Source organism: Scomber japonicus, chromosome 23 (genome assembly GCF_027409825.1).
Source record: "Scomber japonicus isolate fScoJap1 chromosome 23, fScoJap1.pri, whole genome shotgun sequence".
Classification (NCBI taxonomy): Eukaryota; Metazoa; Chordata; class Actinopteri; order Scombriformes; family Scombridae; genus Scomber; species Scomber japonicus.
Genome location: NC_070600.1, coordinates 15,489,956 through 15,514,873, shown reverse-complemented (window position 1 = coordinate 15,514,873; position 24,918 = coordinate 15,489,956). Strand labels below are relative to the sequence as shown.

Below are 24,918 nucleotides of genomic sequence, written 5' to 3'. Positions count from 1 at the left end.
TGGCCAAAGCCACAGTTTGAAAGAGAGTACAGAGTAATAGCTGACTCGTAGCATTTGGACAAACTGTTCATTTCCTCAGAAAATAGAACTCATAATCTCTGCAAATTCCATAGAGAAGTCCTCCACACAACTTTAAATTGTCTGAAACTGAACAAGCCATTAATCTTGCCTGTGAAAAATCGCTCAAATGCTGTGGGAAATAGATAGAGATGTAATATAGCCATCCTCATCTGGCAGCAGCTCAAACACTAGATGAAACCTCTTTGAGTTTCCCAGAACAATCAGGGTGCCAGTATCTTTTGAGGTGCCCAGAAAGCGTTCTTATCTTCTCAAGTCACTGTGTGTAGTGCATATCTTTTGAAATCCTTTCCTTCAGTCTAAATCAATGAATATAATTCTGTTCTGCTGAACTTTATTTAGGGCACGTGTACAAAGGAGATTTCAGATTTTAAAGAAAAACAGTGTCATACTGTCACTTTACAAATGCAAAAAAATGTACATCTTCTAAATATGCTGCATAGAAATATATTTAATTTCCACATTAATAATAGCATTTCATTCTAAGAAATAAAGCTGCTAGTTGTTCCCGCCCTCCAAGTTCCCTGAAGGATTTGGAGCTGGCTTCTTGTATCGGGGTGATGTACTGTATATAAGGATTGATTTGGTCCAAGTAAAATACCCTTCCTGTAAATTAAAATGCAACTGAACAAAGAGTTCCTGTGGCCACAATGGATCCATATGTGTGACTTTCTGCCACTAATCTTCTTTCGCTTAAGTCCTGCACAAAGTCACCCAACCACCTCGCATTGGATCGTGCAAAAAGGCGCTGATAGGCTGTAATGCTTTGAGGGTTTGCAATTTGTGATAAGTGGTTAGTTCAACAAGATGCAGCCTCTCCCGTTGTCAGTGTAGGAACAGAATCTCATACAAAGCTATTTAGAAAAGTGGAATGACACTGAAAATCCATCTTATCTACTCCATTTACATTTCACTGCAGAGCCTCTGCAAGCAAAGTGAGACGGACTGAGAATATTAAGGTGGTTTCTGAATAAGAAACCAGTTTTGAGCTCTACTTTATCTGCTGATGGCAACTTCTCAGTAGAGTACATCACTGTTAGCTCTTGCGGACTGGTCACCCTGAATATTCATCACATTTTAATCAGGATTGCTGTATGCGCTCTTAAAATGAAAGGTTAGCCATATCACATTACCACACTCCTAAATAGACCTTTTAGAAGGGTTTTTTTTTTTTTTAAAGACAGGAGCAGAGGTAATATGATTGACCTCATTACTCAGGAAAGTGTCCCTCATTAAAACAAATTCAGAGTTCCACTGCAGAGGTGCCCTTGAAAGTGAGAAAGGACCGTCAGTGTAGCTGCTTTTGATTAAATGTGGCAGTCGAGCTTGTTTGTTTTGCCTTGTGCGTAAGGCGGGTCAGGGATGATGAACTGTGGGGCAGTGGTGGCCTAAAGGTTAGGGAAGCAAGCTTGTTCGGTCGTCGGAAAGATAAATCTGGGTGGGGAAAGTGAAGCTGCAGCGCTTGCCCCTCCTTCATCACCACCACAGAGATGCCCTTGAGCAAGGCCCCTAACACCAACTTCTCCAGTGGAGCTGCTTAGTGGCTTGCAGATCAGACATTGGTTGTACTGGGAAGCTTCCAGGTATGAAAGTGTAACTGTGTGAATGTGATCAGGGCATTCCTGGAAAATAGAGCACTGCTCTCAGAGAAACCCCCCTGAATAAATAAAAGTTAAATAAATAAATAATAAGGCATTTGGGTCACTTTGCTTTCTTTATCTGATACACATTGCCATTCAAATGAAATTACAGCCATGAAGACAAACTGAATTATGATGGATGAAGGAATGAAAAAAGACAAGGAAGATGAAAGTGGGTGCTAACAGGATTTGATGCCAGCATTTGTATGATATAAAAAGGAAATGCAGAAAAGAGTCAAGAAAAGAAAAAGCAAAAACACAGATGAGAATAGCACTTGAAGACACAACAAGACAAGTGTCTCAGGGTGTTGAGGAGCAGGTAAGGTATCGAAAGATGCTGACACGGGTGATTGCGCCAAGAGCTGCACAGCTGAAAATCCCCCCCATTAGCCGACTGTCAGTTCTACCTCTGATCACTTCACTAAGCGCTGATGGAGAGAGATTATTCCGGAGATGCAGTGGTGGCTCTGCTCTGTTCCACCAAGGTCTCTAAATCGATTTTGACGGGCTGACCAGCACCACGCTGACCCCATGTTCCCATTTCAATGAGGAGAATAAAAGGTGGAAAACAATCCAGTACAAAATGGTGCAGCGTGTTGAGAAAATTGGAGTATGTAATGAAAGATTTAACACAAAGTTTGAAGGTTGAAGGTGAACAATAAAAGGGTGAAATGGTTTTATAAAGAATACATAAAGGAGGATAAAGGTATAAAGGTGGCATGTAAATATTTAACTCAATAGTTAAGTCAAATATGGTTTCCACATTATATAGAGTTGAAATAAAATAGAAACACTGGCTGATTTTAGAATTCAGATTGTAAACATAGATAACTTGGCTTTTTCTGTCTCTATATAAAATATTTCACCACTGTGAATATGATGAATTCTTAGAAATAAGTCACATACTGTCTGTAGTAGAAATCTGCAATTATTTTAGACATGTGTGCCCTATGACTAAATAAAACTGAGAAAATTGATGTAGATTCTCCATACTGTTCTTAAGGAGGAATCCTACAACAGCCACAATGCATTGCATGCGTCTCATCCAATCAGACTGACTGACTCTACTGACGGTGTGTTCACGCCCAGATCAATACCAAAGACAAAGGACACTTCCTCTGCAGTACTGTTTTGTCTGATTCAACAGCAAGATATTCAGCCTCATAAACTGTAGTAGTAATGCCACCATATATCCAATCTGACATTTTATTGTAAAGCTAGCTGTTTGTTGTTTGTGTTCGCAAAGAAACTTAGCAGCTGAAGTTTGTCTGCATTTGTCTGCGGCTGTAGCTTAGCTGTCGCTTCCTCTCCCAGACTCTGTTTTGTCTGATTCCACATTACTGTATTCAGCCTCATAAGTTGTAATAGTAGTGCAACATTTCTGCTCTGGCATTATATTGTACAAGTAGAGGTTTGTTTATGCTAGCCTTATCATGGAAGAACTCAGTAGCTGAAGCCATTTTTAGTAGTATGATATTTTAGTGTCTACTTTTCCCTCCCTTTATTAGCGTAACATGGTAGGCAGGAGTGTTTGCAGGGATCCACATTTTACCATCCTTAAAGGCACAACTACAGAATGTAGATTGTAGTCTATGGCAGATTTCCACAGTCTGCCATATGATACATTTTGTGTCAACCGGTGGACTTTTGCTGGCAAATGAGCGGGGACCTTTAGGTGCAGGCAACATAGAGGGAAGTTTAACATTGTTCATTTGCACAGACTACCCACACTGTAATGATACAAAGGTGGTTGAAAATTGGTAACGCATCACTTTAATACCCAGAAGCTTCCCAAGAGGAATATATTGTAGACTGGAAATGGTTGTGCTTCAAATGTAAATGTGTCACCAAACTAAAGGTCAGCTGCAAGTTTTTTCTTTTTGTGATTTTAACATTTTTTGCCATCATTAGTATTTCATTCATATTACAAAATTATGATATAACCTGATGTTAAATGTCTGCCTTATAACTTATAACTAACATAGCAGTGTTAAGGCTACATATACATACTGTTCTACTTGTGAGATTTGCACTGAATTTGTTACACTTAAAGGGCAGGCTTGTGACTTTGAAAATGAATGTATACATATTTTGAACAATAAAGTAACAAAGGAATAGATTGACATTTGAGGAAATGTACTTGTTTGCTTTCTTCTGGAGTTACTGCAGGTTGCCGGGCAACCTAACAGCGATGCCAAGACTCAATGCGCCCAGTCAAGGTATACACTTTGGTTTTTGTACAAATTAAAAGATTTTGTTAAACATGTTAATTAAAGAGCTTTAAGGGTGCTGGTAGGTGGATTTTGTTAAGCTAAGCTAATTGGCTAATGGCTAGGGCTTAATATTTGAAGGACAGATGTGTGAGTGTGGTATCAATCTTTTCATCTAACTCATCTAATTCACAAGCAAATTCCAAAATGTATTACTTTTTCTTTAAAATACCATTTTGTCTATTAATTTGTTCTTTTGCTATGAATCAATCATTACTAAAATAGTGATTGAGGGGTCTAACCCTAAAGGTGATGACTGGTGCCCATGTAAAGCTACTGATTATTAGATCTCACATGCTGCAGCAATGAGGGGCAAAATGCAAAGCCGTGATTATGAACTTCCATGCTAATGCACACTGTTTTACAGCATAGAAACATCTGCATGATTAACGAGATGATTATATAACAGGAAAAACTGGGACACAACTAATGCTGACTGTATTACAAAATGAAGACGACGATAAAAGACTCAAAATCATCTGAAGACAGTGATCCGTTTAGCTGATACATCCTTGACCAAGGTCAGTTACCCAAAATGTCAGACTGACTCTGACAGACAAAACTAAAAATTAATTTAAAAAATAGGATTATATTAATTCAGTCAAACAAGAGAACTACAGTCTAATTAAAATGACCAAAACTGTGAGATGATTTCCCCCCCCCCCCCCAATGCTCTCAATAGCAACCTATTTAACAATGTCATCATATTTGCTAACCCATTCTTTTTTGCATCAACAGTTTTAAGACAAGCTACTTAACGTTTAAACCTACTGATGTGCAAGACAGATGTATTCTCTTAGAATATCTGAACCATAACCTGATCCTTGTTTGATATTTATTGCATGCTACTTACTACATTTAAGTGCAATTATCAGGGAATACAAACTACCAGATTAAACTTTTCACTTTATGGAGATAAATGTCTTTTGACTCACGGGAACCTCAATTAGTCAAGCAGGTATTAGGAGCAATTACGGAGCAGGAGCAGTCATTTAAAGTCAGGTCTCATCACTTCATCATCCTGTAAAAACAAAAGGCTTTGCAGTCACCATGGATTACTTACATTTCCAAGACCTCTCCATTTGATGAACAGCTTTTTAACATAACATACAGTGGCGTATTCTTAAGGCTTTGGCTGAGAGAGTTTAAATAGACTCAGTAAATCAAAGTGAAGACAGCAAATTAGTCTGAGAAACACAAGTTCACTTAAACAAAGTTTAAAGGGAACCTTTTTAAATATGGTTTTAGTCAGTTACATAATTGTTTACATGAAGGACTCTCCTGTCAGGTTGGATTTAGAGACTTATAGAAAGATAATCTGTGCTGCAGAGTTTCTTCTATAAAATGTGGCGTGAGTGGGATTAAACCTTGTCTTTAGAATAACACTATGTTCTCCAAAATACCAAAATTCCCATTAAACCCCTATACCATTAAACAGTCCTGTTCCTCCCAATCAAAAAAGAATCAAACTCTTTGCCGTTGGAGATAATACTGAGTGTTTACTTACAGAGATGAGGAAGAATATTAATATAAATTGTACTAACGTTGTTCCCCTGAGACTGTTGTTTATCATATCTGATACTGCACTTTGGTATAACTTTTTTATTTTTGATGAACAATAGTCATAATATTGTATTATTTTGGAAACACATACATCCTGGTTGATCACATTAATTTTTGAATTCTCAATTTTAATATTATACAAATTTACTGGTAAATTTGACATTAAATAGACATTTAGACATTAAATTGTACACTGACTCCATACATTTTTCCAATCATTTTCAGGCTGTAAAAAGGCTTGTTGTATATAAAATTGAATAAATTAATTATTACTCCACCACTGGCTTGGAGTTGTTTTTTTTCTTCTGTGAACCATGCGATGTGTGGGAAAATGAACAATATTAATTTGTAAATTATATTCCTGTACTTTAAAATGTAATGATAGTCATTTAAACATTTTAGAAAAGGCGTTTAAAAGAGTAAAAGGGGTAAAGGGGTTTCTGGATACTGAACGCTCATCCTGAAGTGAGTTAATGCTCAAATACTTTAGTCATGAGGTTCCTCCACAGCAATCAAGGTATCGCCCAGCAGATCCAATTACTCTGACATTGATCTGTGGATGCATCAAGCCCTTGCACCCCCAGCTGTACAGACAGAAGATCAATCTCGCTGATTGCGTATCTCCAGCATCGTTGACAGGGAGATAGTGGAAGGGAGGTGTTTCAGATGTTAGATTAAAAGAGTGAGAATGGAGGTGAGAGGGAGACACGGGTTAGTAGCTGAGGTTAAAAGAACACAGAGTCTCGAATAGGGAAGTGTTGACCGCATGAAGTGAAAGATTGGTGATAATGGAGTGAACAGAGAGTGAAATAAAGCAATTAAGTCACTGAAATAAATTTGTCTCATGGCCAGTTACTAGGAATTCTACTACTTTTTTGTAAGTCCCCTTACATTTTTCTTCTTCATTCACATACCTTAGATTTAACAAATATTCAAAGACACCAACTGTGTCACCTGTAAATAGATTTACTTTCACAGCCTGTGGCTTGTGCCTTGAGGCTGAGAAACACTTACTACCAGTGCTGCTATGTTTACTGATAGTTCTGGGTTATTGATTTAGTGTACCCAAGTGTGCCACACCACATTTAGAGTAACAGAATTGAAAGTCAAGACTTGAGGCAGGTAGGCAACCTTTGCTTCTTTATAAAGAAATAAATTAAAATAAATAAAATTGGACCTTACAAACCCAGGATGACATGCAACTGCTATCGTTAGGCCTAGAACTACCTGATATTTCCATTGTCTATTAATCTGCAGATTTCAATTGGCATAGAAAATATTGGAAACTGCCCATTGTGTTTTGTAGAGTTTAAGGTCTTCAAATGTCTTGCTCTGGTCGACCAGTTAAAAATAATCACCTTATAATGTTATAAAACTAGGAAAACCACAAATCCACACATTTGAGAAGCTGGACTCAGCAAATATTTGATATTCCTGCTTAAAAATTACTCAAACATGGCACAACAACCATTTGGTGTTGCACTTGCATAGAGCTGGGGAACTCACAATAAACATATGTTTTATTAATGGTCAAAATTGAAGCAGCAGAGGTCAACATCTACTTTAAGTCCCAAGAAAAGACTACATTTCCCATAATGCAACTTAATAATGTCTTGTCTAATATTGTCTTAAATGCCCCCTTATTCAGTTAAAAATGTTAAGTCTTAAGGCCAAGCCTAGATAGCCCTGACAGCATTATAATTATATCAACAGGGTTTCAAACATTGGAAAGCTCCTTCTAAAGTCGCATTAGACATTCTTCAACCTTTGAGTGTGTAAAACCGATGGAGTGCCCCTTCAAATGATCAATCTGTTAAAATAGTTAGACATTGATTTTCTGTGGAGTGACTAATCGATAAATCGACTGATCACTCTAAATATATTCACCTTGATAACAATCTATGTTGCAATTGTAGAAAATTGACCAGAAGCTCCCTTAGGAGCCCCACAGGTTTCTGCTGCCTTACCTGGTTGAAGATCCATGGACAGAAGAATGTTGGTTAGATGGGTGACAATGAAAATGGATAGCAAATGACTGATGGTCCTTGAAATGGAGATGAATATGGGATGATTTCCGAGCCCCTGATGAACAGCATGATAAGAACACAGACATGAGAGCATGGAAACGCATGTACAAATACAGTCACAGTTCATTGACATATCAGCATCAAACACTCAGAGGACAAAATCAGTTTAACTGGCTGTAATAAGATGAGAACAGATAATTCACATGCTTTTATTCTCCATGGAAAAGACAAATTAGGGCTTTTCATCATCCACTGTATATCATAAAGCAGCAGAGAAAAAAACAAAAATGAAAATGCTTTTTATTCATGCAGATACATGTTTGTCCTTTTTTTTTTTACATTGTCTCTATGTTACTGTATGATGATTTGCTTGTGTATGTATGCATATGCACATGAGTCCGTCTGTAAATTGCACCACATCAGTACAATAACTGGGGGTTAAGTAAGATCATACACACCTGCACAATCCCAATTTGATGACAGACAAAACCATGTTAGGATGAAATGATGACATGGCAATGACAATAATGGTTTATGGTGAAGAGGAAAAGGAAGTAGATACAGTTTGGAAAGTCTAAAAGTGCCAATAGGGATCAATACGACAAACGAACAGAAATAAACCCTGGCTGTGCCCCCAAACCAAATGTCTTCGACCTCAGACAGAAAACTAAACATCACAAACATGTCAGACCACAAGACGTACAATACACACAAGCCAGGTTACTTGCCGCCCTCCCCCTCCCGCTCCCTTCACCCAAATAACACACCAACCCACACAACCCACCCATCCCCAACACAACCCTACCTGCTTATTTTTGAGGTCAAGCGAGAGCTCATAGTCGGAGGTGGCGGAGTGCGAGCCGGCCCCGTTGCGCTGCACCCTCAAGGGCGAGGCCGTATGGTGGAGACTGGCTCTCCTCCCTGCCCCACCTCCTTTTGCTCCTCCCCCTTCCTCCTCCTCCTCCTCCTCTTCCTCCTGTGCTGCCTCGCCCTCATGTCGCTCGGCCTGCACATCCTCTCCCTCTTGATTTCTGTTTGCCTCCCCATCTTCTTCTGTCTTCTGCTTCTCTTGCTCCCCCTCTGTGTGCTCCTCTCTGGTAGGCGACTGGGCTTTAAGGGCATCCTGTGCAGCTTCCTCACTCGGGGCCTCGACTTTGGGCTCAGGCTCAGGTTCAGGCACAGGTTCAGGTTCAGGGTCAGGTTCAGGCTCAGGCTCAGGCTCAGGCTCAGGTTCAGCTTCAGCTTCAGGCTCAAGCTCCTGTGTAGGCTCTGGTGTAGGCTGGGGTTCGGGTTCGGGTTCAGGTTCTGGCTGAGGTTTGGCTTCGGGGCAGGGTTCTGGTTGAGTCTGTGGTTGCGAATGGGGCTCAGATTGGGGCTGTGGCTGTGGTTCAGTCTGTGGCTGAGTCTCTTGCTGTTGTTGCTGTTGGGGCTGTGGTTGTGACTGGACCTCACTCTGCAGCTCCCCCTCTCCTCCCTTCCCTTCCTCCCCCTTAGACGAGTCTGGAGAAAGGTCATCGCTGCAGAAAGGAGGAGAAAACGCAGAGTGAGGTTGCTGCTGCATCCGTGGTGAGCTCTGACCTCTTCTCCAGGCTGCCTGGGTTAGTGGTAAGTTGACCCTTTTTTTTGTGTATGATCTCATTCACTCTGCTACCTGCTCTGTTCTGTCTGCCTCTCTTGTCTGTCTAGATACTTGACAGACAATGAAAACGAGGAAAATATACAGCACAGAACAGCTGACAAACCCACAGTGTACAAGATTAAATGAAAAAAAAATAGATATTGCAGCAAAACCTTCAGAAGAGGAAATGTGAAGAAACAAGAAAATTGACAGCCAATAGTGACACACACGCAACACACACACACACAGAGAGAGACATGGGGGACAGTCATGCAGCTAATACAATTGACTCTATTCCTTTTAGACTGTTTACATGTGTGAAATGTTGCATGTATTAGCATTAGTGTGGGAGGTGGCAGCTTTTTATGCTGTAGCCGAATAACACAGAAGATTTGATGTGTTTTTGACCATATCTAGACCATTTTCTTCCTCTTCACTTTCTTTTATAGACTATATTCTTTACTTTTGTCTTATTAGAAAATGACAACTGACCTTGAGTTGAATCACTTCCTCTTGGTCTGATATTCTCTAATGTTGTTTTTATGAGGATGAAGTCATACATGCATTAAATATGAGCCTGGCCCTGCAGTGTAGGCCTTCTTCTGTCATGCTAGCATCATTAGCATTGACAGATAAGAGCAAAGTTGTCTACATCTATCAACCAAAAGGCACACCCATAACAGGAAGGACACCAAAATGCAAAAATGTGTCATGCTACATGTATTTGCTAAATTACATTTGTATAATTTAGAGTGAGCCCTTTATGATAGCTTGTTGTCTGTGCTATCACTCAGTTAATCTACAAAACAGGAGGATGTCTGATGTTTGAAAATCTTTTTAAGCCCAAGGCCTCAGAGACAACAAATGTCAGCTGTTTGAGGATCTCTTTGGTACCATCTTCATGTATTGACTTGTTTGACTTTCATTTTCTATTCAAACTTGGCAGTTTAAAATGCCTTTTTCTTGTAAATGTGCAATGTTGTCCTCTAACATTTCAGCTGTTGACTATAAGCATAAGACTTAGACTCTACAGTCATGCTAGCAGCTCTGTGAGGCTACACTCTGCACAGCTAAATGCTAATGTGCTAACATTCACAATTACAATGCTAATATGCTGATGTTTAGCAAGTATAATGTTTACCATGCACACCGTCTTAGTGTTAGCGTGTTAACACTGTAGCGTGTTAACTCACATGTCCATTTGAGTTGTAAAAGAAAAAAAATTGCCCATTTTCTGGAGCTTTATGAATCTGCTGCATAAACGAGGCAACAAAAGAGAGAAACTGTAAGGCAAAAACAGACAGTGGGCTGTTTGGACCTGTTTGTCCAGCAGTCAAATACATGTGAATGGGTTGAGAGAAAGTTTGGCTTTGTGTTGTCTGAACACACCATATTAATTGTTCAAATATTCAGTCTGGACCAAAGTGATGAACTGGAATCAACCAATAGACCAACAATGCCATCCATAGTACCATGCTGCTAGCGTGGCTAAAAACCTACTATCTTGAGAAGTAGACTGGGAAAGTTGAAACGGTTAAACCAATATTGATATTCAATCAATCCCAGTTTTCATATATAATGCCTCGTCCTGCTTGTGTTTCTGTTTGCAGTATTCTCAGAGCTGTTGTAACTATCAGCAGATTTTCCTGAAAGATCCTTTGAATTCAAGGTAGGTTTTCACACTAGTTGACAGCAGTTGTGATAACAGCCAGGCATGTTATTACAAAGATTAAGATAAGACTTTTTTTCCCCCTCTTATTGGATACAGCGATAAGACTGGAGTCAGTGAGCATAAAATTAGGACATTCAGGCTGGCATATGCAGAGTGCTACAGAAGAAAATTGGCATGATTCTCCCCAGAGGAGGAGGGAGCTTTACAGCAATGACAAACTTTCAGTCTATCTATCTATCTATCTATCTATCTGCCAAAAAGTTGCAGAGACAAGTAAAGAAATGTATCTCTACATATACAGTAGAGAGATGCATGCCAACCTGCTGTATGTGTGAATTTGTGGCTAGAATTTGCTTGTATATCAATGTGTGTATCAAGTGTCTATCATATATCTGCTTGTTTCCTGTTCTGGTCCAGAGTGTGTTTTAGTGTGCACACAGCTTTAAATCTAAATATAAAAATACTCAAAAAGATTTGTGTGCTGCAAAATCCTGTCTGCTTTCCCTTCCTTCAGAGGAGGCCCCCCTTCTCATTTTCATCACACGATGCGGCGCTGACGCTTGAGTAGAAAGTATCTTCAGCGGGTTATAGCTGGGTCTGCTACATCTAAAATAGAACTCATACGAGTAATGAATAATGAACAGAGAAATAAAGTCTGCTGCTTCTACACTCAGCAGGTGAGCTTTTCTTGTGCAAAAAATAGATCTGCCCAGAAAAAAAAAGTCTTTCATGAGGAGAGTCATAACCTTCCATCTCTGCTCACAATGTTTCCACTCGTTTTGAATCTAAATGCGGTCTTTCCCATTAGCATTTTTCTGGTGCCCTTGTTATGTTGAGGGATAATCTGACAACCAATAGGCTATGTGCCACTGGATTCAAGTCACATTTTGATAAGTGGAAAAAAGTTACCTGGATAAAGGATTATTTGGCAAGGAGAAACATTAAATTAATCCCCATGTAAAATGAATAACTGCATAATTTATGTGTGTGTATATTGTTGTATAGTATATTGTATGTAATGCATGAGTTATTGTAAACAACTTCAACGATGGCTTCCCTTTTCTCCAACTTTTAAATCTGCCACACACACACACACAGTCTGCACATCAAGCAACTGCTCATTCCTTTCATCCATTTTGTCAAGCTTCCTGTCATCCTCTCTGTCCAGCCGTCTCTCTCTTCCTCACATTCCTCACACACACACTCTCTCTCTCTCTCTCTTCTCATTTTTCCATACGTCAGTATTGAAGACAGATGGGCGCAGCGTACGTTTCATCAAGAGTATAATTACAGTGTCTGCTGACATCTCCCGCTCTCTCTGCTGTGATTGCTAACAAGCTGGTACTGTAGTTTGGTGTGAATCCAGGTTTATCTGTTGATGCTGTGTGCTGTTCATGTTGTGTATCATTTATAGTGAGTATTGTTTTTTCTCTAAAGAGCCTTCTGAGTGCCTCAAGATGTAGTTGTGATTCCACTTTTTATTTCTAGCAAAAGAAAATAAATGGGATGCCTGAGTTTTGTGTTAAATATTGATATGAATTGTGGAATTTATAATAATTGGCATTTATAACACGCAGATAAAGCCATGCATTTTAAACACATAAAATAAGAACTTAAATTCTTGTGGGAGTTTTTCTGGAACCAGCATCCAGCACTCATCAGAGGAACTACATCTGCATCTGGTTTCGACTTTAAGCCATAATGGTTGCTGGTTGGAGAGCACATTTAATAGATTTATCCATGCAGAACAGTGGACTAAGAGCACATTTTGGATTGAAACAACAACCAGGTTGAGTGGCTGCAGGACAGGGTATAATAGTCTGTCCACAGTCTGTTGGACAGTGGGGATGAAGACATCCAACAGGACGACCACCATCTTCAGGCAATGATTATGTTTTCAGTGTGAACTCAATAATCTGTGGGCTGCTTTGACTTTCATTAACCTTGATTGCACACCATTTGCTGTATCATCACTGTGGAGGTGTGCAGCACCAGAGATGAGATATCAGGGCCATGTGACCACTGGGTTCAAAGGGTCTATCATCCTTTGGTGGACTGCAGCCAAAGAGTTGCTGATGAGGGCATTATGTGAGGAAAACCACATCAGCAGTCATAGCAAATGAGATCCCTGAAGAGGCTGCTTGAAGCTATCATTTCTTGCTTAAGAAAGTAGTTTTCTTTCAATTTTAGACACAGAGGTCATGTTTTTCCCATATAGAAGCATGATTTATATTGGAATCATTGTAGCCAACAAGCAATTTCTGTTCTATTTTCTGCCTCTCACAGTAATTTCTCTTTTATACCAAGCAGGGATCTGTTGCCTTGTCACTTACGCTAAATCCCTCTTCCCTCACCACTCCCCTATATGTGTTTCTCATACCCCTCATAGAGAATTAATCAGTTCATCAGGCAGAACACAAGGGCAGACTAGAGAGCAGCAGCTTCTGCATAAATAAGCATATTTCTTTCTTCCAATGCACAGGGAGGGTAATATATGGGATAAATTTGCTGAATACATCATCCAAGTGTATTTGAAATTCATTACAATCTCTGCAAGCTGGAAAACATGACTTAATGCCACATGAACACATTTTATACTGTGGGGAGAGAATACAGAGGAAAAGATGAAGTTGGATTGTAAATGTATATGGTCTTAAATAGTGAATATCTGTGTGTTTGTGTGTGTTACTATGCTGCATACATTCCCTTCACAAATCCCTGAACCTGAGGAGGGAAACAAGCCAAAAGAAGCATTTTGCATTACAGCCAATTTACCTCACTCTCACACTGATGAATTCCCAAACAATTAAAAATCCCCAGATGACAAAGACACCTCTGCCCCGACAGTGATGCTACTGGTTCCCCAAATTCCTGTTAAGTTTCACACTGTCGCCATTTCTCTGCAGACTGCAAATCATTTTCATTCCAGTTCATTTAAGAAGCTCTCACCCCTGATAAAAAATGCACCATGTCAGCTTTAAGCAAATTAGCATCAAAAAGGCCGTGATTCTCTCTAATCACCAGGTCAATTTGAGTCATTTTTCTTCACTGTTAGCGATCAAGAAGAGTACATAAGTTAATTCCCTCCTTCTTTTCGTTTATCTGTGACCCGGTTCCTTGTTAACCTCTCTGTGAACAACTCAGCCATCATGTATTTACAACAGTTCAGGGTGGGATACTTAACTGACTTCCATTTATTTTGTGTCTTTCAAAAAATAATATGCTGGTGTGAGTGGTCAGAGCTGCTGTTTGAGATCCTGAGTGTGTCTGTGTGGGCAATGAGGAGAGTGGACAGTCTGCCAGGAGAGGTGGTATGACTGTGTGGACATGAGATGTGTTGCATTTGGAATGAGGATATGGGGAAGATCAAAAGGGTGACAGAAGCACAGAGACAAAGCTCTGACTTTGGAAAGCCTAAAGGACTAACTCACACCAAAGATGCTGATATTTGTGTACCACGATCCACTAAGGGAAACTGTACTGATTTTAGTTTACTGGTTATGGGGAATATGGCACAGTGTGTGAAATAAAGTTGGATAATGGACATAAAGTTTACGGGGGGGCATGGGCACTTAACAGGCAAGGAGAGTCAAGTTGTAGTATGGGAATTGCAGGATTCAGTATTTTTGGTGTATCAGTCACGCAAGGGAGTAAAAGTCTTCCGCTGTTTGATTGATAGTTACTGTTATTTATTCATTAAGTACAGTAAAAAAAAATCACTGGAGTGCCTCTTTCAATCATAGTAAAGCATGCTGCTAGCATGACTAATCATATTTTTAAATGACCTCTTTTACAAGTAAAACACTGAGCAGTGATGAACTTATCTAAGCTCCGCATACAATATAAGCCTGCCCAATTAATGCAGAAAAGAGCAAAGGGGGACTCTTTGTTCTGCGTGACAGCTACAAGGGAACTGTGCTATTAAAACTACATATTTCATGTTATTTCAAAGCACACACAGGTTTGTGACAATGCAGTACACAAAGGCAGGCCCTTAGGTGAGTGTAAGGTAATGTTTTTGCGTGTGTATTGTGGATGTATGTACGTGGGCAGCAGTGAACCAGCATGGAGCACTCAAAAATAATAAAATAAATAAATAAAATAATAAAAAAGAATTACCCTTATAAAGAGACAAAAAAAGCCCCATAAAAATGAATTACATCTCTCTGGAATCAAATGCATCCATCTGGGCACCCCTTCATCAACAGATAAAAAGCCATATTGTATATCTTGTCTTTGAGTCTCTGTTTCCAGTTTCAAGGTCAAACAGAAACACATGAGCTACCCACACACATCTGCAGCACTATAGCTCCCATAAGAGCCGCCCTCTTTCAAAGCAGACAATGAAGTCCAGAAGGGGACTGAGGAACCATTTCACATGCTTTTTGCATATTAGTGTAATCTCCTGAGAGCCGGCAGTACATTCTTGGCCACGTCGAGAGGAGCTTTAGTGTAGAATCGTTAGCAAATATAGACATGACATGTTTAAATCATGAGATAGGCATTGGATGAGTCATAGGGCTATCTGTGCTTTTTTCTTTCCCTGAGGAAAAAAAGTTCTCCAAGAATCTGCACTTGTGTATGACTTAAAGCATGTTCAGAGCACTGTTTAGACATCATTAAAAATAGTCTAAACATGTGAAGCATGAGTTAATGAAGCCTTATTTTAGAGGTTAAATAAACTGAATTACACCAAGCATGACCAAATCCACCCTATGAAATTCACCTTGAGTAGACATACAGTGATGCATGATAGGTGGTATCATATTTGTGCTTTCAACCCACCCCATGTGATCAATCTTTAACTGATGGATTGGCTATGGAGATGCCAATCAATACTATACTCACTTAGGTGGGAAGATATATCTCATAAATAGCACTACTTAGCAAGAGGGAGGAAGACAGAGAAGAAAACTGTAGTAGTTTTAAATTCTATATTTTTATACAGTATATTCTGAGTACTGGGTGTTGACTGAAGAAGACTGAGATCAATGTTGACCAGTTTCAGAATAGCAGAGAATCTGTCTCTAAAGCAGTTTTTTTATGGAGGGCCAGTGATCGGTATCATGGGGTGAGCTGGTTGATGTAAGACGTAGCAGAAACAGGTTCTTGCCTCCTGCAGCAAGAAAAGATAAGCCTTCATTTATTGTGTTGAATTTTAAGACTGATTGAAGACGTTCACTCCAAAAGGGTAGAGACAAACTACAGTATGCAAGTATATACACTTGGTCTTTATACTATACAGTATAAGACAATATAAGACCAATATAACCACAGGCATCCCCATGCAACGTCAATAAAACATCTTTCTAGCATCAACAGAACACAGCGTATGAAAACAGGTTGGGCTCCTGAAATATGCAAGGATTTCTTATTGAATCTCTTCAAAAAGCTGTTGCCCAGGGATGTGGGTAAAATGGAGAGAGAGACAGTGAGAGATACAAAGAGAAAGAGAGAGAGATGGCCGCATTGGAAATTGCATTGTAGATCTACTGTATGGCTGACATATTGAAAGTATACTGATATATACATGGCCCAGGACTTCTGCACAGCACATGATTCAAAAAGACAGACACAACATATGTCAGTGTCACTTCAATGTCAAACAATGTCATCAATAAAGCTAGTATTATCACACCATGTCTCTTAAAATATGTTTCTATACACTAAATTGCCTTTACAAATGCTTTTTGGAGGAAACATAATTTCTGACGATGTTTACTGAGAATATTTTTCAAATTAAACAAATAATTCATCACTTTGAGAAATCCCCTTATTCTCTTTCTTGTTGAGAGTGAGATCACTATCGAGTCTTGGTTATGTAATTCAGGTCTGCACAGAAGTCACTGGAGAGAGGTTGGCTTGGATTGGTAGACATACAAAGATTTGTTCACTATGAACAATCTGTTTTGGCAACTTGAACATTTGTCATGAATGATGTAGTGTGTAATTTGCTCTACAATAATAAGAGATTCATTTAACTCATACATACAAAACCCTAAACTGACATTCTGTAAAGCACATGAGAACTTCCTGCTTACATTATTAACTTCACAATGCCAAATACAGTATATGCCCTCTGTTTTAGATCGTCATTGTCTTTTCTCATGCTCTTTTTCCCTGCTTCTTATTCACATATTGTTATACATAAGAATCACAGCTCTATTTTTATACCTCATGGCAAAAGCAGCCTTTGATGGGCGCCTAACAGAGAGGAAAAAAGAAAGAGCGTGCTTGAGAACAACAATGCCTGGAGAAAGGATTCAGCTGCTTCTTTGCCTCGTTGTGAGTGAAACAAACAATTGAGCCGTCGCCCCCATCCTGATGATTTCACAAGCTAATTGCCTATTATGTGGCCCATCAGGGAGAAATAACTGTGTTTTTTCCTTATTTGGCTCCCTTCCTTTTTCATTTGTGTATATATATCCTCAGGCAGTCTCATGATGACTCCTTTAAGCAGCGCAGGCCTCTATAACTTATACTTCAAGGATCACATGACAGAAGCTCTGTGATGCCTAATTACAGAAACTTGAAAAATGCTGGCAATAGTTCAGACATATCTTGAGGAATGAAACAAAACACAGAATTACTATTCAAACTAGACACACAAACTGTACTGATTTCCTTGCTGTAAACTTGCTACACTTGGTTTATTACAGTTTATGCCTCAAACAAAAATGATAAACAAACTGTTAGGACATTTGTAACTGAGCAGTGAGGTATTTTAAGTATGTAAATTTAAGATGAAAAGATAATACAAAATGACACTGTAGACTTAGACAATGGCACATTGTATATTATCTAAGTGGGATTAAAGAGAAAGAGGATGAGATATTGATGAAGCCCATAACAAATATTTCTCTTCACTATATTTCATGACTTGATATGGCGCCTACACAGTGCTTGAGTGACATGAACTGATATGGCTTATTTTGTAATACATGTGCTGGTTCCTGTCTCGACTCTATTGAGGGTAAAGGGGTAATATGATATTGTAAGTGTCAGATAGGTCAGGCAGTGCAGTTTTTGAGTCACTCCAATTCACTGCACAGCAGTTATGATCAAAGTGCAGGTTGTCAGCCCAGTAACATGTTAGCTGCATGCTCAAAAAGGTTTGAATAGAGACATGACAGTGAAACAAAGGAGTTTAAAAAGCAGTGGCTGTGAAATGCTGAGGTAAGTTAACTGTAATTTGATCTCTCTTATGAAGTGTCAGGAGAATAATGTTGCTCTGGGAGCTGCAGTGTATACTTAAAGGCCACAAGAAGCAATTTTCTAAATCAGCTTCTTGTTATGGCTGATAGAGTCATAAATCAAGACCAAATAATCTGCCAAAGTTAGAACAGTTTTGGTTATTCATCCTGGAAGATTTTGCTAAAGCATTTCTGTTTTTGTCTGTGCTCTTCTCAGCGGTTTAATGTGGGCGGGGCTCAGATGGAAAAGGGTGATATCACTACTACTGTGCACTAATCAAAATTCAGCAATAGCTCAATCAAAATGTAATGGCAGTTGGTGGGTTGTTTGCTTATATTACCAGGGCAACCAACTGTCAGCCAAATCTGATCAAACTACATCCATGATGCCTTGCATCGTTCACTTCTTAATAAATAAGTACCTGATGGTGTTTTTTCCCCAATACTCATTCATATTTAATGTTATTGAGAAATGAGATGTGAAACCAAGTTTTCAAGGCCTACTGAAGTATTTTCCACACACAAAAAAAGCCAACCAAGCAGGACCAAATCCCTTCCACCAAAATCAAACTTTCAGCAAAGATTTCACTTGGAACTATTAAAGGGAACATACAATACTTTGTGTGATTCCTTTTATTTTCATATTGTTATGATATCAGATGCTGTTAAACAAGGGCAAAGTTTCAAAGTTTAAGGTGAATGTATGTAAAAATGCTTCCTGCAAGTCAAAAGCCAGGGCTTCAGTGCTCTGAAGGCATCGTTTGCAATGTTGCCTCTACTTCCTCCTCGTGATGACCTCAGATTATTCACATATACGCAGAAATGGCTATCTGTTCCATACCCTTTGTTGATTCATTCCATAGATTATTCACATTGTCCACTCACATATTTCAGATCGGATATGAAATCTGGGAGGTGAAATCATATTACCACTGTTTGGTTTCATAGCCTCCCAAGCCACTGGAGGACTGCCATGGAGCAGCTTCTGGAAGGTGCATAATCAGAATAAAGTGGGCTCATTAAGATGGGGGGCCCTTGAAGAGACAGGAGCTCAAACGGAATGTTTCAAACAGAGGCTGAATTTAGGGGCTACATTAAGGTTTTTTTTTAACCATAAATCATGTAAGATATTCAAGTAGAGCCCCACAATGGATGGATGAGCACTATACGTCCCCTTTAAAGGTTTACCTCTGTGTTTTATCCTGAAGTGACTCTTTTATTTCTCATGCACTTATTAAATAGGAGAAGACAAGCCACCCACTGCACTCACCATGATTTGGAATCTCCCGGGAGCTACTTGTTGTCATGTGGGCGACTATGCACAGATATTACACTTTCAAATGTAATGAAATTTCTCTTGGAATTAGCAAATTTATTCTGAGATGCTGATACAAGCCTTTTTTTCTGTACTATTTGTGGAATTAAAGACCCCAACCCAAATGTATCTTTTGAGTATAAAACACTCAAGCTCACTCAAGTTTGAAAGGTGGAGTATCACCTTAATTCAGCATGTGTCAGTTTAAAGTAGAGAAGAGAGACCAGCCACATGGCAGTGGTGCATGTCCCCATCAACCTGGTGAAGATGCATAGTAGGCAAAGCGAAAGAAAGTAAAGCTGCTCAATCTTGAGCTGTAAAAGGTAGAACGAGAGGAGAAGAGCTGAAAAGTGAAAAAAAGATGGAAGGACAAGGGGGACAAGGAGATGAATTGGGTACATTACATCGCCTGGTTGACAGAAAAGAAATACCCATATACTGATTCTACAAATGTGGAATGGCAGACGGAGTTGTCGGACCATTCAGGGGAATTGGAGGGAGCTGCTGACATGGACATAAATCTAGACTTTCATTACATCCCTGAGGAAAGTGGGAATGAGTGGCCAAATTCAGGCTGGGAACTGGAAGTCACTTAAGAATATCCTCAGACTCACTCTGATGTTGCAGAATGGGACAGTGAGAGTATGAGACCTTCTTGGAAGCAGAGAAGACAGATTCACGAATGGAACAGAAAGGCCTGAAGACACGTCATGTGAAATTCAATTAAAATGAAACTGTCCTCTGTGGCGGTGGCAACAGCTGAAATATTTACACTGAGTATGACGCTGCAATAGTGAAATTTCTCAGGTGTTGAGGAATGACTACAGGTGGATACAGATGAGTTCTGACAGAGAGGATTATAATACAATAGCGGAAATGATAATACCCAAAACAAACAAGGGTGAGTCAATGGCAGGAAAAGAAAAAATATGAACACCAAGAATGATTTAGACGGAAAATGATGGAAAGCTGAACACATACTATATACCTGTGGTGATGTGCTGCAGGACACATCATGCTTGATCATGCTTGCAGATCAATCACAAAATCCTTTTCGCATGATGACTGTATGTATCGCTAAGTATGTGCATGCCCAATTTGATGATGAACAGTGGATCATGGACTTGGCATTCCTCACTGACTTGACAGGCATTCTGAATCAGCTGAATTTAGAGTTATAGGGAAAAAACTAAAACTATTATTGACATGATCAGCGTGAACACTTTTACACACAAGCTACGGCTATTTTCAGTCAATCTGTAGCATGAGGACCTACGCTACTTTTAAAGCATGGATTCAGAATCTGAGCATCAGGGCAAAGACGCAGCTCAGCTCAACAGTGCCCATTACATTGAACCAGTTCAGAGCATTGCATCGGAGTTTGTAAGACATTTCACTGACTTTTCATCACTCGAGCCAGTCACCGCAGTCGGCACAGGTATTGATGTGGATGACATTGTCTCCAAATTGGAAACACTTTTTCTCTTGGATACTACTGCAGTATGAGGAAATTCATGACCCTTCAGAATGATATTCAGATGAAATCCATGGCAACCACTGACATGAGGGGTGAATTTCCTAACATAGGTCTCTTTTGCCTTTCAGCCCTATTTGGATCAACCGAGGTAATCACTCCCTTCTCTGAAATGTGAAACTTGTCTGCAGTATAACAGTAGCTTTATACAACTCATCATGGAACAGACACTGGGATTTGGGACTGGTAGATCTTGCAGTGTTAAAAAATGTAAAAGGAGATCTGAAGTGTAAAAACGCTGGGCACCCCTGCTGTAGGATATAGACAGATCATGTCAGAAGAAGAAAAAGAAGAGACAGCAGTAGAAAATGCTATTAATGTAAGACACAAGCAAGGCACTGATGTAGAACTTGTCATACAGCTAAGGTTATAATGATTGCATTAAGATTTCCCAAAAATATTGATTGACTACAGCTTGAACAAGGAGAAAAGAGAATGAAGAATGAGATATTTTTGCATTATTTAAACCTGCATTCAGTTATGTTTTGCGTTTAAAGAGCAACACAACAAGCTGTGAACACAACACAACTCAAAGCATTATATTTATTAGATCTAATGCCTTTTTTAGTGAAGTGGCTGTTGACACACACAGTACATTTATCTTGTATTAAAGGGGACCTATTATGCCTTTCTTTATTTTCAGTCATATGAAAATAATGTTACAATGGTGGATGTTTATAGAGCATGGCAAAGTAGAATAAGTACTTTACCTGTTTGAGATGTTCTGGTCGTCTGCAGAGCTTTATCAAACATCATCATCACTATGACTGTTTCTGCTTGTACTATTCCTCACTGTATTCTTTCTAACTGCTCTGAAGAACAGAAATCTCCAAATATCTTGTTGTGTTGACCAGTTTTTAGTGCTGCTAATGAAACTCTGCTAATTCAATAAGGAACACATTTCCATTTCCTGCCAATTCTTCACAACAAAAGTCTCCTGTCATTTAGTAATTTAAGAGCTTTTAATATGAAGCAGTGGAGTTGGAAATGTTGGCTTTGCATCAGAAGTAACTTAGTACAACTCTGATACAGCTGTCCCTCGGCAGGCTTGAGAAGGAAGCCTTTAAAGAGACAGGAACTAAGACTACCAGTTAAGAGACAGAGGCTGAATTGAAATGCTGCATTTTATATTTATGAATATATCAAAAGTGATAAAGAGTGAGTTTGGTGAGTTTACCAAAACCAAAATACAATTCTTCATGTATGTGATGTTGTGTTATTCATAGTAAAATCAAATAATTTTAAGGATTTAAGTTCCAACATCAATCGTCTACTTTTGCTTAAGACTGCAAATCACCTTCAACAACCTTAAAAGCATGGTGATGATCACTCAAACACACACGAACGCAGTTTTCTGTTAGAAAAGGATGTATACATAAGACTGTCAGGGTGAAATCTATCCTGTACATAAAGAATTACTGTTTGATCCATGTTTGAGAAAGAGATAAAGGGACTAGACTGCACATTTGGCATCTGATAAAACACATTGTAAGCTCTTCAGTGTATTACACCAGAGTGGGCTTTGACACTCATACACACACACACACACACACACACACACACACACACACACACACACACACACACACACACACACACACACACACACACACACACACACACACACACACACACACACACACACACACACACACACACAGGCTCAGCACAGCACAGCCAGATACTTAATGCATCCAAACACAGCAGTGGCTCAGGGCTTGTCAAACAATAATGCAGGGGGACCATGGGACAAACATGTAACATAAGTGATAAATCCACTACAAGTTCTTCATTGTATCAAACCAAACATACACCCGCCCATACAAGCTCACATAATATAATACATCACCTTTACTACATGTGAACTGGAAATACTCACCAGGATTCTTGATCAATGATCAATTTATCTTTAGCTTTAAATTCTTACTGAGCTTATTATGAAAGTAATTTCACATAAGTAGATTGCTACCACTGTAAGTGCTCTATAAAATATGAACTTGGGGCCAGGTGACATTTATAGCTTAGATTAGCATAAAGAGCTAACCTGGCTGTCTCCAGTGGTTAAAATGTCATGTCTTGTTTGTTTAATCTGTTCAAAAATTAGATCGTAAAAATAGTCTGGAGTCTTGTCAATATTGGAGGTTACCAGGCAACCAGCAAAGACTCCATGAGGTCACTGTATCTAGCTAAGGAACAACACATAGCCTCACAAAACAAAAACTTGTCCTTTTTGTTTAAGGTACAAAGATAATCAAGATGAAAGAAGTTAATTAGCAGTCTGAAGTTGTGCTAACGTTAAGCTAACGTCTTACTGGTTTTAGCTTCTGATTTGGCACACATCTCATCTAATTCTCAGCAAGAACAAAGTAGGGCCTATTCCTTTCATTTCATTAGAAAAAGAAAATTCTGATTTAAAAAAAACAAATATGCTTCTCCAATTCAAACCTCTACTATTTACTGCACTGTAAACATACAGCAGGCCATTTTGAACTGTTTGAGCAAACAACCAATGCCACTGATTTGCCACTGAAGTTCAAGATTATGTCCACAGGAAGATTAAATATTCACTTACTTTGCTGCATGTATTTCTCCTCCTGCCGAGTTTATTTGTCACCAGTGCTTGGTGATTCAACAGCAACAACAACGACTGGAGGTTGTTTATTGTAACGATGGCGCTGAGGCAAGAGAGGCATGATCTGGCATCAGGCACACAATTCACTCTTTGGCACGTTCTCCATTATCTGTCAGTGTTCTCAGACTCGCACACTTACGCACACACACACACTCATATACTCCAAATCAGTCTCTCCTCATCGGTGAAATTGCTTTCAAGGGAAGGGTAAAAAAAAATGTTTCACTCTGTTCATTCTATGGCGAAAAATAAAGTTAAGCCAGGCGGTGGTCACCGTTGTGTTCCCATTGACTCTAGACCATCAAGTGGTTGAGATGCTATCCCATCACCAAGCCGATAAGAGCAGAAGAAAATTCAATTACATCTCAGTGAAATGTGAAAGGTTTTTCTTCCAGAGTAAGCGCATGTCCACGCCGGTGCAGACCTTCACGTTTAATCTTTTCTCTGACATTGGTCCTCATTGGGGGTGATGCAGGCAGTTACAGAACGACTGAACTAACAGGCAATGTGAAAGCAGTTATTTCTCAAAATGGGCTTTGTGGGCTACTGTAGAAGCAAACTAATGGTGCATTTTATGGTTACCAAATGGGGTGAAAGAATGGAATCAAGAGAGGGACACCTGGCCTGCAACAGTAGCTGAATAAGAAGTTTGACTTTGCTTACTTAACAATGTCCTTTATATTAAAGGGTCAAAACTTAGTTCTGCAAGTAGAAGCTCCATTAACTTTGTACAATCATGAGTCACTCACACTATTTTTAGCTTCTTTTTCATTCTTTCAGTTGAAGGTTTCTTAAGGCAGCTTTATCTTGAGGGTTTCTATATGGTTTTGCTCAAGATAAAATGGATCTTTTTGTGATGGCACTGGCATGTAAAGACTACTTTCACTTTGTTTTAACAACTAACTTATTTTGACTTCCCATCACCTCTACAGAACAAGACAAGACGTGACACAGGGAATGAAACAGCCTGACATACACACTGCAAAGATGACTCACCACAAAAAAAAACACAGTTAAAGTCATGGTAACCGCAGTACAAAGTGCATAAAAGCATGAAAGAGTTGATCAGCATTCAGTGGTCTGATGATGTTTCATTTTAATGTATTTTTTAGTGAATTCATCTTTGTCATATGAAGCTTTCTTATAATACTTATTGAAATATACACTCATCCACATTCCAAATGGACAAAAATATAAAACTTAATGAAGATAATGTCTCTTTTCCGAGATCTGCGTGATTAAATCTCACCATTTCCCCTTGTGTCTTTTTTCTTCATTTTGTAACCTAAACACCCCCTTGCTCTCCTCCTCGTCATCCCTGTTGCTCATTACAGTGAGTGAGGTGACAGCAGAGGCAAGTTGCCTTGTCAGCAGTT

The 24,918-nt window shown here is 39.2% G+C and overlaps 1 protein-coding gene across 3 annotated transcripts in view; it reads right to left on the bottom strand.

Annotated features, from left to right (window-relative positions):
• Window positions 1-24,918, bottom strand: part of iqsec3a (IQ motif and Sec7 domain ArfGEF 3a) — a 108,356-nt gene that overhangs the window by 39,537 nt on the left and 43,901 nt on the right. The window contains exons 3-4 of one of the 3 annotated variants that reach the window (XM_053314065.1): window positions 8,908-9,095; window positions 8,384-8,820 (exon numbers count right to left, since the gene is read on the bottom strand). In XM_053314065.1, the coding sequence (XP_053170040.1) occupies window positions 8,384-8,820; window positions 8,908-9,095 (625 nt within the window). Of the gene's footprint in view, window positions 1-8,383; window positions 9,096-24,918 lie in introns of all 3 variants that reach the window. The other 2 variants (XM_053314066.1, XM_053314064.1) reach the window with 2 other exon arrangements.